Source organism: Argentina anserina, chromosome 6 (assembly GCF_933775445.1).
Source record: "Argentina anserina chromosome 6, drPotAnse1.1, whole genome shotgun sequence".
In the NCBI taxonomy this organism is placed as follows: Eukaryota; Viridiplantae; Streptophyta; class Magnoliopsida; order Rosales; family Rosaceae; genus Argentina; species Argentina anserina.
The window spans coordinates 26,457,914-26,471,501 of record NC_065877.1 but is presented as its reverse complement, the minus strand read 5'-3'; the positions used below and the strand labels follow the sequence as shown (position 1 = coordinate 26,471,501).

General features: G+C 39.0%; 2 protein-coding genes across 2 annotated transcripts; both read left to right on the top strand.

Moving 5' to 3' along the window:
• The first annotated feature begins 1,545 nt into the window (after positions 1-1,545).
• LOC126797179 (U-box domain-containing protein 35-like) lies at positions 1,546-4,927 on the top strand. The gene is made up of 8 exons (XM_050523849.1): positions 1,546-1,720; positions 2,136-2,233; positions 2,490-2,611; positions 2,693-2,911; positions 2,986-3,259; positions 3,494-3,595; positions 3,675-4,103; positions 4,199-4,927. Exons 1-8 carry the CDS (start codon positions 1,546-1,548, stop codon positions 4,925-4,927), a joined length of 2,148 nt encoding a protein of 715 aa, XP_050379806.1.
• Positions 4,928-5,832: 905 nt separating this feature from the next.
• On the top strand, positions 5,833-7,499 carry LOC126800972 (mitochondrial import inner membrane translocase subunit TIM23-2-like). Its single transcript, XM_050528402.1, has 2 exons — positions 5,833-6,525; positions 7,225-7,499. The coding sequence occupies exon 1, from the start codon at positions 5,905-5,907 to the stop codon at positions 6,475-6,477; it is 573 nt and encodes a 190-aa protein (XP_050384359.1). The 5' UTR covers positions 5,833-5,904; the 3' UTR covers positions 6,478-6,525; positions 7,225-7,499.
• Positions 7,500-13,588: the final 6,089 nt, after the last annotated feature.

Below are 13,588 nucleotides of genomic sequence, written 5' to 3'. Positions count from 1 at the left end.
ATGAAACGCACCAGAGGTCAACTCTTCCTTGTAAAAACCTCCTAATTAATTCACAAGAAAGAACACCCCTATTTCCTTGCAATTTCGTAAAAGCTACGTGCACTCGAGAATTTGACTATTAGGTCAACACTGTGGGTTTTCTCATAATATTATCTATAAAAAGTCTAAAATATTATGAATATCTTATAAAAAAAATTAAGAATATACACATGGATTCTAACTTTTATGCCCAGTATCAATCAGCTTAGTGATATAAGTTTCTTCTCGTAGGTGAGAGGTCACATGTAGCATACTTATTATTATATTTGATAAACAAAAAATTCTAACTTTTCTACGTATTAGCCTAGCACTAAATTGAAACCAATACATGTTTTACCAAAATCCGTACCATGAGAAATGCTTGAACTCGACACTCCATGACACCGTAGTAGGTCTATCAAAAATTATATTAAAATAGAGTTGTTTTCTTTTCATCTAAGAGTAATTGAGTTTTTTTTTTGTTACAAATGAGACCTAAAAGGCCCAGAAATAAAAAACACAGAGACTAAATATTAAAGCAGGTTCATGTGCGCATACATCTAGCAACACTAGTTAGATCATTCAAGAAATCTTGCGCAGCATGTGTAGGAGGATCAACAAACTCAATCAGCCCAAACTCATGAGAAATATGCTGTTTGGCCAAGGCATCAGCAACCTTGTTACATTCTCTAAAAATATGAGAGAGTTTCACATTTTGTAGTTTGGAAATCATAGAAGCACAACTAGCAAGAGAGACCCAAGATGATGCATAGAAGTGTTATCCCTTTGCATAAGTTGGATAAGAATAACAGAGTCAGACTCAATTTCAACATTTCCACTGTAATGTTTGGCAATGAGTTTCAGACCAAAAAATAAACCTAAAGCCTCAGCATCCAAAATCTCCTCAATCCCCAAGTTCATTTGAAAACCATAAATCCAATGCCCATGTTGATCTCTAATCACCCATTCAACACCAATTTTCCTAGAGTTAGAAATTCTAGTGTCATTAATATTCAACTTATATCAACCAGCAGAAGGCCTAGACCAGAAAAACATAGTATAACTATAAAAAGAAATCACTTTAATATTATTTAGAGAACAGCTCCACTCCCCTCCTCCTCCTTTGTTAAATAAATAAAAAAAGATTTCACAAAAAAAAAGCTCCACTATCAAGAGTAATTGAGTCTTGATCAGTTAGAAACCGCGTGAAAACTACTGTCTACATTTCTCAAATGTACGTCGGGGCATGTGGACTTCACGCGCTTTTAGCAATGGCCCGTAGGGTTTTCAAATAGGTTTTCAGTTGGCACCACTTACCGAATTCAGTAACAAGATAAGCCAAGAAGACGCGGTGAGATTGTTTGAGTTGGTTTTTCTCCTCGTTTTAATAGTCACATAACATCCATATCGTCAGCTTGCTACCTACTTACGTACCTACTTTCATTTCCATTTTTCTTAGTTTCTTAATCCTCCTCTTGCGCGCAGCCACAGTCTTGGTGGCGGTTCTGAAAGGTGTTGATTGATAGAATGGCGGCGTTTCTCCGATCAATTTCAGGGGCTCAGGACACCGGCCTGACTTTGGTGGCCATCGACAAAGATAAACACAGCCAATGTGCAGTCAAATGGGCAGTTGATAATCTGATTAGAACCTCCAACTGCATCATCCTCATTCATGTTAGAAACAAAAGCTTTTTACATCCTCGTAGGTATCCCTCTCTTTGGTATCACCACCACCACCACCACCACCACCCTTGTCATGTTTTACTAGACATATATAGGGAGACATTACATGATTACATCTATATTTAAGTAATCAACTTGGTTTTAGGCGCGCGCATCCTAAATTCTGCGGTCCTAACGATCGAGAAGCCATATTTTTATGCATGGCCCTCGATCTTTCACAAATCACATATATTCACGTGGTATACTAAGTTAAATATGGAAGAAAAATTAGCTAGGCCTTTGAGAATTATGGGGTTTAAGGCATTTGCCTCATTTAATTGGCACCCTTAGATTCGTATCGTGTTCATACGAATCATGGCTGACAGAGATTAATATTGACTTGTTTCTTATTAACAGCTTAAGATATTTGCAGCTCATACTATTTGGTTTTGCAGAAGATGCTGGTGCAATCCCCAAAGAAGGTCGCCCACCAACTGAAGCCGAGTTGCAACAATTCTTTCTACCCTACCGAGGATTCTGTGCACGAAAAGGGGTTAGTATATAACTCAGTATTATACAAAAACCAACCATTTGATTCTAAATTATTTTGAACCTTAGAGCTAGCTAGTTGAAAAGTCTGCACTTCAAAGAGGAAGAATAATTACATGCAATCTTTGCTTGAGATAAGGAAGTGATCAATTTACAGATTGTACGTGTGAATGGATTAAATCTTTTTAACATGGATATTTGCCTGATATATTAAGATCAAAGTGACCTGATGTCTCAATCTTTTACCCGGAGCATTTTAGATTACAGCCAAGGAAGTGATCCTCCATGACATTGATGTTCCAAGTGCACTTGTTCATTATATTGTTCACAACTCCATCTCCAATATTGTTGTAGGCGCTTCCAATCGTAATGCTCTAACAAGGTTTCTCTCGATACTTTCTGAGTTCATTTTGGCTGTGATAAAAAGCACATTTTTGGGATTAACAATCATGGTTTTGTGCAGAAAATTTAAAGACTTTGATGTGCCAAGTAGCCTACTAAAATATGCACCGGATACCTGTGCAGTATATGTTGTATCGTCCAAAGGAAGACTTCACACTAAACGGGCTGCAACTCAACCTCAAACACCGAAATGTGACGCAGAGCCTCCCAGAGATAATTCTTATGACCACCATCTCCATCCTCATACTCATGATGGACCGGACTCTGAAGACATCAGCAGGTATATAATATCCTCAACTTCACTACCTTCGATCAGTTTATGTCACTTGGTGGTGAACTTATCCTGCATTGCAGATCACAATTTAGTCATGGAAGTTCAAGTTCAAAAACTACTTCCTCAGACAGAATATCTTTTGATAGGCTCTCTGACTTTAAACCGATAACTCCCCACAAAGTGCGACGGTCATCAACAAATTCACCAATATTATCAGTTGACAGCCTTACATCAGAAACTTCGTCCCATCAACATTCACGATCAAGCAGCGATTTTTCAGGGCCACTTAGCTTCCAATCAAATGGCTCAGATAACAATGAGGTTAACATGAACTCTATATGCTCACAAACTCAGGTAAGTACACCATCCCTAATGTTCTAGGGCATCTCTTTTATCATTTAGAACATCCGGACGATAAGTTTTATACCGGAGTGTATCAAATTAGTCTTTAACGCTGTAAAAGAAGAAAAAAAAAACAGTGAATACTGAAGCAGCCTGAAAGTTATTTTATAATGAGCGATGATGACAATTACTTGCATAGGTGTCAGTTTTCATCGTTTGAACTTCTTTTGTTACATACGTTTACAGTCTGGCTTGGAAGTTGAGATGATGAGATTAAGGCAGGAATTGAAGCAAACAATGGACCTGTACACTTCAGCTTGCAAAGAAGCTTTAGCATCTAAGAAGAGAGTAAGAATGTGTAGAGAGATGGTTATCATTATCTTATATTTTATTCAATGAAAACACTTACATAAAAATTGTTATTCAGGCATGGGATCTCCAAAAAAGAAAGACAGAGGAAGAGCGCAAGTTAGAGGAAGCTAAACTTGCCGAAGAGGCTGCTATGGCCTTAGCAGACATGGAGAGGCAAAAAAGCAAGGCTGCAATGGATGCAGCTTGGTTGGCACAAAGGCTAGCAGAGATGGAGACACAGAAGAGGAAAATGGCAGAAATGAGAGCTAAGGAGGAGTCTAGACAAAGAAGGAAAGCAATGGATGATCTGTCACACAACCAAGCTATGTATAGGAGATACTCCATTGAAGAAATCGAAGTAGCAACAGATCACTTTAATATGTCAAACAAGGTTGGGGAAGGTGGATATGGACCTGTTTATAAAGGTGTGCTTAACCACACCGCAGTTGCCATCAAGGTCTTGAGGCCAGACATGTCACAGGGGAAGAAACAATTCCAACAAGAGGTAAAACATGTTATTTGTTCATTATTACAGAAGGCAGATGGTGTAACATTTGTCCAAAACAAATGTATAACTGTATAAGCATTATATTAATGCAGGTTGATGTTCTAAGCTGCATTAGGCATCCACACATGGTTCTCTTAGTAGGTGCCTGCCCCGAGTATGGATGCCTTATATATGAGTACATGGAAAACGGAAGCTTAGAAGACCGGCTCTTTCAGAAGGGTGATACACCTCCAATCCCATGGACCCTCCGTTTCAAAATAGCTGCAGAAATTGCCACTGGCCTTCTTTTCCTTCACCAGACAAAACCAGAACCCCTTGTGCACCGTGATCTCAAGCCGGCAAACATTCTACTAGACCGGAACTATGTCAGCAAGATTGCTGATGTAGGCTTAGCCAGGCTAGTTCCAGCATCAGTAGCTGATAGTGTCACTCAATACCGCCTTACAGCAGCTGCCGGTACATTTTGTTACATTGACCCGGAATATCAGCAAACAGGAATGTTAGGCGTAAAATCAGACATATATTCCCTGGGAATCATGCTGTTACAGATCATTACATCAAGGCCTGCAATAGGCTTGTCCCACAAGGTTGAGGAGTCCATTGAAAATGATACATTTGAGGATATACTTGACCCTGTAGTGGCAGACTGGCCTGTTGAAGAGGCTTTGTCATTTGCAAAACTGGCTTTAAAGTGCTGTGAGCTAAGGAGAAAAGACAGACCTGATCTCGGTTCAGTCATCTTGCCTGAGCTGAAACGGCTAAGAGATCTTGGGAATAGGGAGGAAGCCAGTAACTATGCCATTGTTCCCATGGAAGGCTAGTACCAGTAGTGAGATCAACCGCAACTACAAGTCAGGCTAGTTTCTATGTAAATTAACAAGACTAATTTCAGTAATTTGCCTTTAGTAAACAAGTCACTGGACTGATTTCCTTGAAGCACATACATGATAATTTAGGCCGGACATGACTAGCTAGTTTTAGTTATGCCGCATCTTCTGTTGCACTGATATTGTTCTCAACTTAACCACAAACTCTTATCGAAAATTAAAGAACAATCATGCCACTTAGTAAACCGATGATAGGTTATCTGTTATATTTGTATGAAAAACTAAAAACCATCTTTGATCGACAGAGATTTTAGAGCAAGCTTTTGAAGGAGGGGAGCTGACACATATACATGAGAAAGAGCCAGCTAGGGTTGATTGATTAGTTTTACATGTTGCTTTACATTGACATTTAGATGAGATAGCATTTCTAAAGCAAATGTAACTTCAAATAATAGTCTCAAGTATAATTTAATTATTATGTATAATTAAAAATAAATAAGTGCAGCGTTTAGTTTCTTCACTGTCCATAATCTGTAAACCTCTTGTTGTTTATATCTACCTATTCTGGACAATAACAATGTTACACCGGGTTAAACTTGCCGTCATGAAAAGTAAAACTTCATAAAAAAAATCCATGAATCCAAATCAAACTTCAAGAATGAAGAACACAAGTACACAACCTAAACTCTAAACACTAACTAAACAAGTGTTTCATGATTTTTTCCATCAGAATCTGATGGAAACACGTCATACGAAGCACACACCCTCATTTCGACCCGACCCGACCCACTTTAAGTCTTTAACACCGGCCCAAAATGATTCCCCAACACATTTTCCTTATAATTTCCTCCTTTTCTTTTTTCGCACGAAAAATCAACCCCTTTTTCTCTCTCGCCAAACTCAAACCCTAAACTCAAACACCAAAGCCTTCTTCGTCTTCTTCTTCCCCTCTTAAATCTCTCTCTCTCACCATGTCTCACCCCACCTCCTCGGATCACGACCGCCACAACAACCCGGACCCGGTCCCGACCCGCCTCTACAACCCCTACCAAGACCTCCAAGTCCCAATCCAAAACCTCTACAAGCTCCCCACCTCGCCGGAGTTCCTCTTCGTCGAGGAGGCCCGCCGCCAGCGCCGCTCCTGGGGCGAGAATCTCACCTTCTACACCGGCTGCACCTACCTCGCCGGCGCCCTCGGCGGCGGTTCCGCCGGCTTTGTCTCCGGCGTCCGCTCCTTCGAGGCCGGCGACACCTCCAAGCTCAAGGTCACCCGGATCCTCAACTCCTCCGGCCACACGGGTCGGGTCTGGGCCAACCGCCTCGGCGTGATCGGGTTGCTCTATGCGGGCATGGAGAGCGGCGTTCAGGCCATGAGGGATACTGACGATGTCTGGAACGGCGTCGCGGCGGGGCTGGCGACCGGCGCGGTGTACAGGGCGGCGAGGGGAGTGAGGTCTGCGGCGGTGGCCGGAGCGGTTGGGGGAGCTCTGGTGGGATTGGCTGTAGGGGCAAAGCAGGCATTGAAGCGATACGTGCCGATATGATATGATGAAGATTGAGGAGAAGAGAAGAGGGTTTGGATGTGAGTGATGGTATGAGCTTTGCTTTGTTTAGTTTTCGAGCAATTTTGATAGTACCAATTAGGGGCATCTGGAATTGATGAACTTGTTTACATTGGGGCAATGCTTGATATTGCTAATCATATCTGGAATTTAAATTTAAAATGAAATTATTGATTTACAAGTAGTTTGAGCATGCAGTTGTAGTTTTTTCTTTTTTGTTAGAGTTTGGATGTAATCTGTCGAATTGTCCTAATAATGAATAATTGGGATGCAATTAGAGTACTGGGTGTTCATGGTATACAAAGATGCAATCTTTAGTGTGTCGTATAAATTTGGCGAGTTTTGATTCTGCTGTGGATGATGGCTGGTTAAAGTCTGTGCCTTTGTTTCATTTCTGCTGGTTGATAGCTTCCCATTTAATTTCCTGCTTGTTCTGATTAAGGGACTTGCCTTGTACCTGTTTTTTTTTTTTGAAGGACTTTCTTGTATGAATGCTTGATAAAGAGGGTTTCTTTAGCTCTTATCTTTAGGCAGTGTTGTTTAGTGTGTCTCTATGAATCTCAGAAAACTTGAATGTCTTCTGGGTGATGGTCTTTCATCATATAGATTTATCTTATGTAGTTATATCACCAGAAAGCAATAGAGGCCTGAAGGTCAGGTCTAGTTAATTTGATCATATGAAATCGGGGATGGCGGATAAAGCTAAATTTTACCGAGCACGGCTTGCAGTCTACAGGTGGCGTTTGAGGGGACACTGAGTTTCGGTGACGATGGATGATAAGTTGCTTTCTCTATGGTTTTCTGTTGATGGTAGATGGCATCCATCTGTAAGTGAAACACACACAAGCACAAACACCAGGCATATGCATGTCTATACAAACATGAACTACTTTCATAATTCTGCCACAAATGTTGAATCATGTCATTTCTTTGTTATCTGCAATTTTTTTGCATCTTGAATCAGCTTGGCATTCGAAAGCTGGTTTGAAATAAGCTGTAACTTTCTTGTTATGCCACTTGTCATTACTCCCAGGACATGAAAGTATACATTAGCTACTGTAGGTGCTGTGGATAGAATGTGAAAACAAGCTTAATATTTCGATTGGTTGTTGAATCAAGAATTTCTGTTGGTCATCTGTAGAGTTCTGTTTATTCAACATGCAGCACTCTGTTTGTACCAAAAAACCTTGCAGTACTCTATCACAAATCACATGCTGTGATTATAGTGTCTTTATCTTTAATATTTACTTTATCTCCAGTAGACTTGATCTAGTCTAAAGCAGTGTCACACCTTTGATCATTAACTGCTGTTTTCCTGGCATGCGAGGAACGCTAGGGTTTTGCAAATATTTGCACGGTTCTACTTCATAGAATTATCAGGTTTTGGCATCCTGCTGTGGTTAAAAATTAGATTCCAAGTTAATAGGGTGAAGTTGATTGAGAGTTTTGCATGTATGTTATCAGTTTCCTTTCCTTGACAAGTTTTCTTGGTGAGAATGAGACAAACCTAGGAGGGGGGCATTCGTGATGGTTTGCATATGAAAACAGAAATATAAGATAAACGCTTTGGTGGCGATGTTTTCAACAAAGGGTTTTAGGTTGTGATTAGTAAGTGGTAACAACATCAAATGCACTGATCAAATACTTGAACCTGTTGGAAAATTAACCTGATTCTGGCCACTTTCACCCTTTGTTCATTTCACTCAACTCTTTTGTCCTTTGTTAACCTTGCGATGAGCAAGTACATTCATGTGCACAGTTGATTCAGAGCAATTCTTCCTTCTGGTTATAACCAAATCATTTTCAGCATATTTGAGCTGTGATAGGAAGTAAATAGATCTAACTGCAACTCGGTGACTAATTGAACAGAGTTTCAATTCATAAAATAGAAGACTGCACACGACCGAACTTGGGTGCATATAAAAGAAGCTAAAACATAAACCTCATAAGTCCTAACCAAACAAGAGATCCCAACAAAATTACAGCCTGAAGAAAATCCAGCAGAAGAGGATCTTGATTGTGCTGTCGCGGGCAACAATCGAGTATACATTGTGATACAGAGACGTCACAACACTGCTGAAACTTGAAAGTGTCCGTACATTAATTCACGCTGGATTAACATCTCACTTGATTAACAAGACTGAAGACAGAATTAGTACCTACGCTTTCATCTAGTGATGCATTAAAGCAAGCGCAGTGATGCAGCTGATGCTACAGATATTGGCTACACTTGGTCGTTCATCACCAGCAATCATGTGAGGCTGTGACCAGCCAATTAATCTGCAGTTGTAAAAGTCAATTTCATGATAAGCAACAAGTATCAGGCCAAGAAACCAAAACATAATGCAGAGAATCTCATGGAATTTTAAAATACGGTGATGAAAAACTGCTCCTAGTTATTTCAAGGAACATAACGGGATCATAAAATTGACTACACAGCGAATGTGATTGGAACATAAAAGAGCTCAAAGCATGGGTAAATCCATACAAATTCAAACGTTCTACATTTTTAAAAACACAGATCTATACAACACTTAGGAATGGTGATAAATTTGAAGAACTAACCCAATTAATGATGGGACTCCTGACGGCCCTTCTTCTCTATTGCTATTCATCGACATACTCATCACTCGATTCGCGTTCATCAGTACAGTCATCATTTGATTCAAGTTCATCATCATAGTCGTCACTTGATTCGACTTCATCAACACACGTCCTCTGTTTCAAAAAGGGAAGAAGTTATCAGACCAGCGCGCATTACTGGTCCAACTGAGAAAACACTACGATCAATATGCATGTGTATAACTAAAAATACCTGCTTTGTTTGTATCGGTGTGGCACAGTGCCTGGGATAGTTTCATGCACGCTTCATTTGGTGGCATTACCAGATTCACTCCGCAGCTTTTCATGGGAGCCTTCTTAGTATAGACACTTCGATAAATAGTAACCCGACATTGAAAAGGTGGCACCGGACGCTTATAACCAAACGGATGAGCAGCAACATACGCGCCAAATCAGCTTCACCATCAAACTGGATATGATTACTAAGATTGTTAGTCGTCACCGGTACTTCGTTGATGAAAATTCCAAAATTCATATGTAGCATATTTTCGCCAACAACACATAAAGCCAATCCTGTGCTCTCCCATTTGAAAATTGTAAGGACTTGAATATGAAATTAAGACCGTCCATTCCCTTTGAAATCCATTGGACAGCTGAACCACTTTGAGATTTCGTGACTTCTTCGTGGTAATACAACCCTGAATGTAGACTTCTGAGAGGAGAGAAAAAGAGAGAACAGATTAGCCTCCACCTGAGGATCATCATTTACAAAAAAAACCTTTCTTCTCTTCCTCCCGAACCAGATTGTCACAGTCTCCAGCAGTTGCTCAAGTCCAATATATTCCCAAAACATTTGTGATTCTTGATGTTTCAATATGTTTGATAGCTTTCAGCTTTGAAATTCTTTCCAGTGATACGCAATTTCTCACTGCCAGGACCAAACCAATCCAATCCTCCAGCTAATGTTTCCAACTGATTCAGTTCATTCACATCATCAAGAACTAAGAGAACCTTTTTTCTACATAAATTTTCCTTTATCACCACAATTCCTCTATCAGCATAGTTTATTATTTCCTGACGCCCTAAAATCTCATAAAGGAGATTATTTTGTAGTTAAACTAGGCCCGGATGGGGTACTGAAGCTACTTTAACATTTGCCAAGAAACACCAACCTTCAAACTTATGGCGGATTATGTTGTATATAGCTTTAGCAATTGTTGTCTTGCCTATCCCGCCAATACCCCATCCAACCATGCGAACATCATCTCCCCTGGCATCTAAAAGCTCAAGCATATCTTGTACACGAGACTCTATTCCAACTGGATATTTTGCCACATTTAAATAACTTCGTTTTGCTACTTCTGCTGAAATCTTTGTAGTAATTTCACTAAGGAAATCAGCTTCATTATCCATGCCGGCTAAGACTGTAAGTAGGCTCAAGCCTTTCGTGTTCGGCTCGATTTTAGCCAGTTCGGTTCGAACTCGTAAAGCTAAATGAACTAAGCTTGAGCTCAATATTAAGCCCAATCTTGAAAATAAACCGAGGTTGAACAACAAATATTCGGCTCGTTCGACTCGTTGACCTCGCGAACTAACTCGAGCTCGTTAAAAACTCGGCTAGTTTATTAAGCTTGACTTAATAACTTTTATAATATATATAGTATAATTTATATATAAGAAATATTATTAAAATGTATTATAAATAATAATTAAATGAAACTCTAATCTTAGTGTACACTACATAAATAGTGTTTACTAGGAGCCATAATTCGATCAGTTCCATAAATTTTTCACCACCCCAAATGGTCAAACCCTAAATAAACAAACAACTCTCATCGTTAATTCGTCATAGAGCCACAAACATGTATTCTATTATTCCATTCTTTTTAAATTAAAAGAGATTTTATATGATGCTATGATATCAAATTTTAAATTTCTTGATTTTAAAATGTTAATTTCAAATGATTCAAACCGGCCCGAGCCCAACTCGAGTTTTTTCAAGCCGAGCCGAGCTTAAACATGAAGGAAAAAATTAAATTTTAACCCGACTCAAACTCGATCGAATGAAAACGAGTCAAACATAAACAATCAAGTACTCGGCTCGACCCGGCCCATTTACACCCCTACTGCCGGCCAATTCAAAATGCAAAATATATTTATTAGAAGCAACTTGGCCATGGCACACTTTAACGATGAGATTATCCCTGCCAATCTCAGTCATTCGTTTAATCATCAATTACAGTATTAAGTAACACTAATATTCAAGGGACGGGTGAAGATGAAGTTGTAAAATACTATAATCAAAGTAAAATATAACAAAGTGAACAATCTCAGCAAGATCAACAATAATAGAACATGTAAACATAAGATCAAGAAAAGTGGCGTCCACAAAGTGTATACTACGAGTATCGAGACATTCTGGAGATAGTGTGCATGTAAATGCTGAATCCTTTCTTCAAAAAGAAAAATGTAAATGCTGAAATATGGAAACATATACCCGTCCATGAAAGTCCACCCTGATAAGTCTGCTGCAACCGTAAGAGCCGTCCTCCACCTACTGACCTCGTCCATGTCGTTCTTGAATCTGTGCTCATGTTTAGCAAGTGCCTCACCGTAATTACCCATCTGGCGACGTACAACGTTGGGATGCACCTTGTAAAACACCGGCAAAACCAATTGTTGCTGCAACTGCTTACAATGGAGGATTTTAACAAGTTCATCCAGACACCAAGTAGAGGATGCGTAGTTTCCAGAGAATATGACTACAGAAGTCTTTGACCCTTCAATTGCTTTGAGAAGCGCAGATGATATTTCTTCTCCTTTTCTGAACTCTTCGTTGTCTATGAAGGTTCTAATTTCATTCTGAACCAAATAAGTGTTCAAATGGCATGTGAAGTTGCGACGTGTATCCGCACCTCTAAAGCTCAAAAACACGTCGTATGGACATGGATGGGTGACTGGAGAATAAGGACAGGAATTTTCTTCTCGATTAGTTGAAATCGTATTGGTATTTCGTCCCTTTGGTAATGGCGGATCCATATTGTTACCAGTAGAGGCCGATGCAAACAAACGGCTAGGAGTTTTAATAATCATGTATAAAAATTGTATACGAGTTTCAATGCCACTTGACAGGAAGCTGCATCTTCACTGAATCTTCAGATGTGATTGACCGACCTAAAAAAATGATCGCCAATAAGTGATGCCATATAATATGGTAATCATACATCGATAAAGTTTCAACCGGTCAATGCTTGGAAAGTGATGTTCCCAAAGTTTCAAACGCCAAAATCTTGACGGGGGTAGCGATAGAGAAGGTGAGATTATGGGGAATACGTTCGGTACAGTTCGATTTTAGACCGAATTCATAATCAAACTCAAATTTTACATTCAGTTCGGTTTGATTTGGTTTTTTTATTTTAGAGATTTTTGACCTACAACCCGACCCGACTCAACCTGCATAGTTCGGTTCGGTTCGTTTTTTTTTTCGATTTTACCCGTACATAAAATACGTAATATTAGACATTAATTTCAAAATACAAAATTTAACATAAAGATAAAAAACAAAAAGTCTAATTAATTATTCTATGCTTAACCGACTATAATATCTCCATAGTCCATATTTATCTCAAGTACCAAAAACTTTACTATATTGAAATCAGAGAGGAACCAAAATGTTCGCACTCCCTGTGGGTTTAGGTAATTGAACATTGCCAAGTCCGTCGTATAGGTCGTCTGGTCTGTCCAAGCCTTCTTTCACATCTTATGTGATTCGTTATCGATATTTATTCGTTGAGGATATGAAACATTAATAGAATAATAATTAGAGAATTAAATTTTTAGTCACGGTACAAAGAGAGACAATGGAAAATGAAGATTGAGAGAGGAGCTATGTGGACTGGTATGGCAGAATGAAGTAAATTTTTAATAGTGCTAAACTAAGAAGTGAGAATTTAAAAAGAGAGATGTAAGTTTTCTTTTTGTCTGAGATATGTCATAACTCATAAGATTGATTAGGTCAATTAAATTTATACTGACTTTAATTTTATTTTATTTTAAATAATAAAAATAAAAATATACCAAAATTTTGACGTTGACCGTTAACTTCGAATTATTTAAGTTAGTTCGCTTTATGAGAGACTAAACCCAAACACGGTTTTCGATTTTTTTTCAGATTTAGTTTAGGTTTGGATATGGATTTTTTGTTTTTGTTTTCGGGTCTGTGTCCACCCCTTTTCTTTAACATGCATGCTTGCTATTTGTGAAGGCGTGTTCAGGCGCACATATATTTGGCTCTAAGAAATTAGGGATCTGATTCATTCTTCTCTACATTGCCAGAACTAGAATGGCTTCTGCACAGTACATGTCCAATAGAGAGATAACACTGCCCCAACAATGTAACTGAATAAGAACAACACACTTCCTCTGGTGAATAAACTAGGGAGAAATTAACTCGAAACAAAATGTTCATACCTGCACTTTGCTAGAAATTGAGATCAGGAAAATCATGGTAAAATAGCCGAAGATGCTCAGC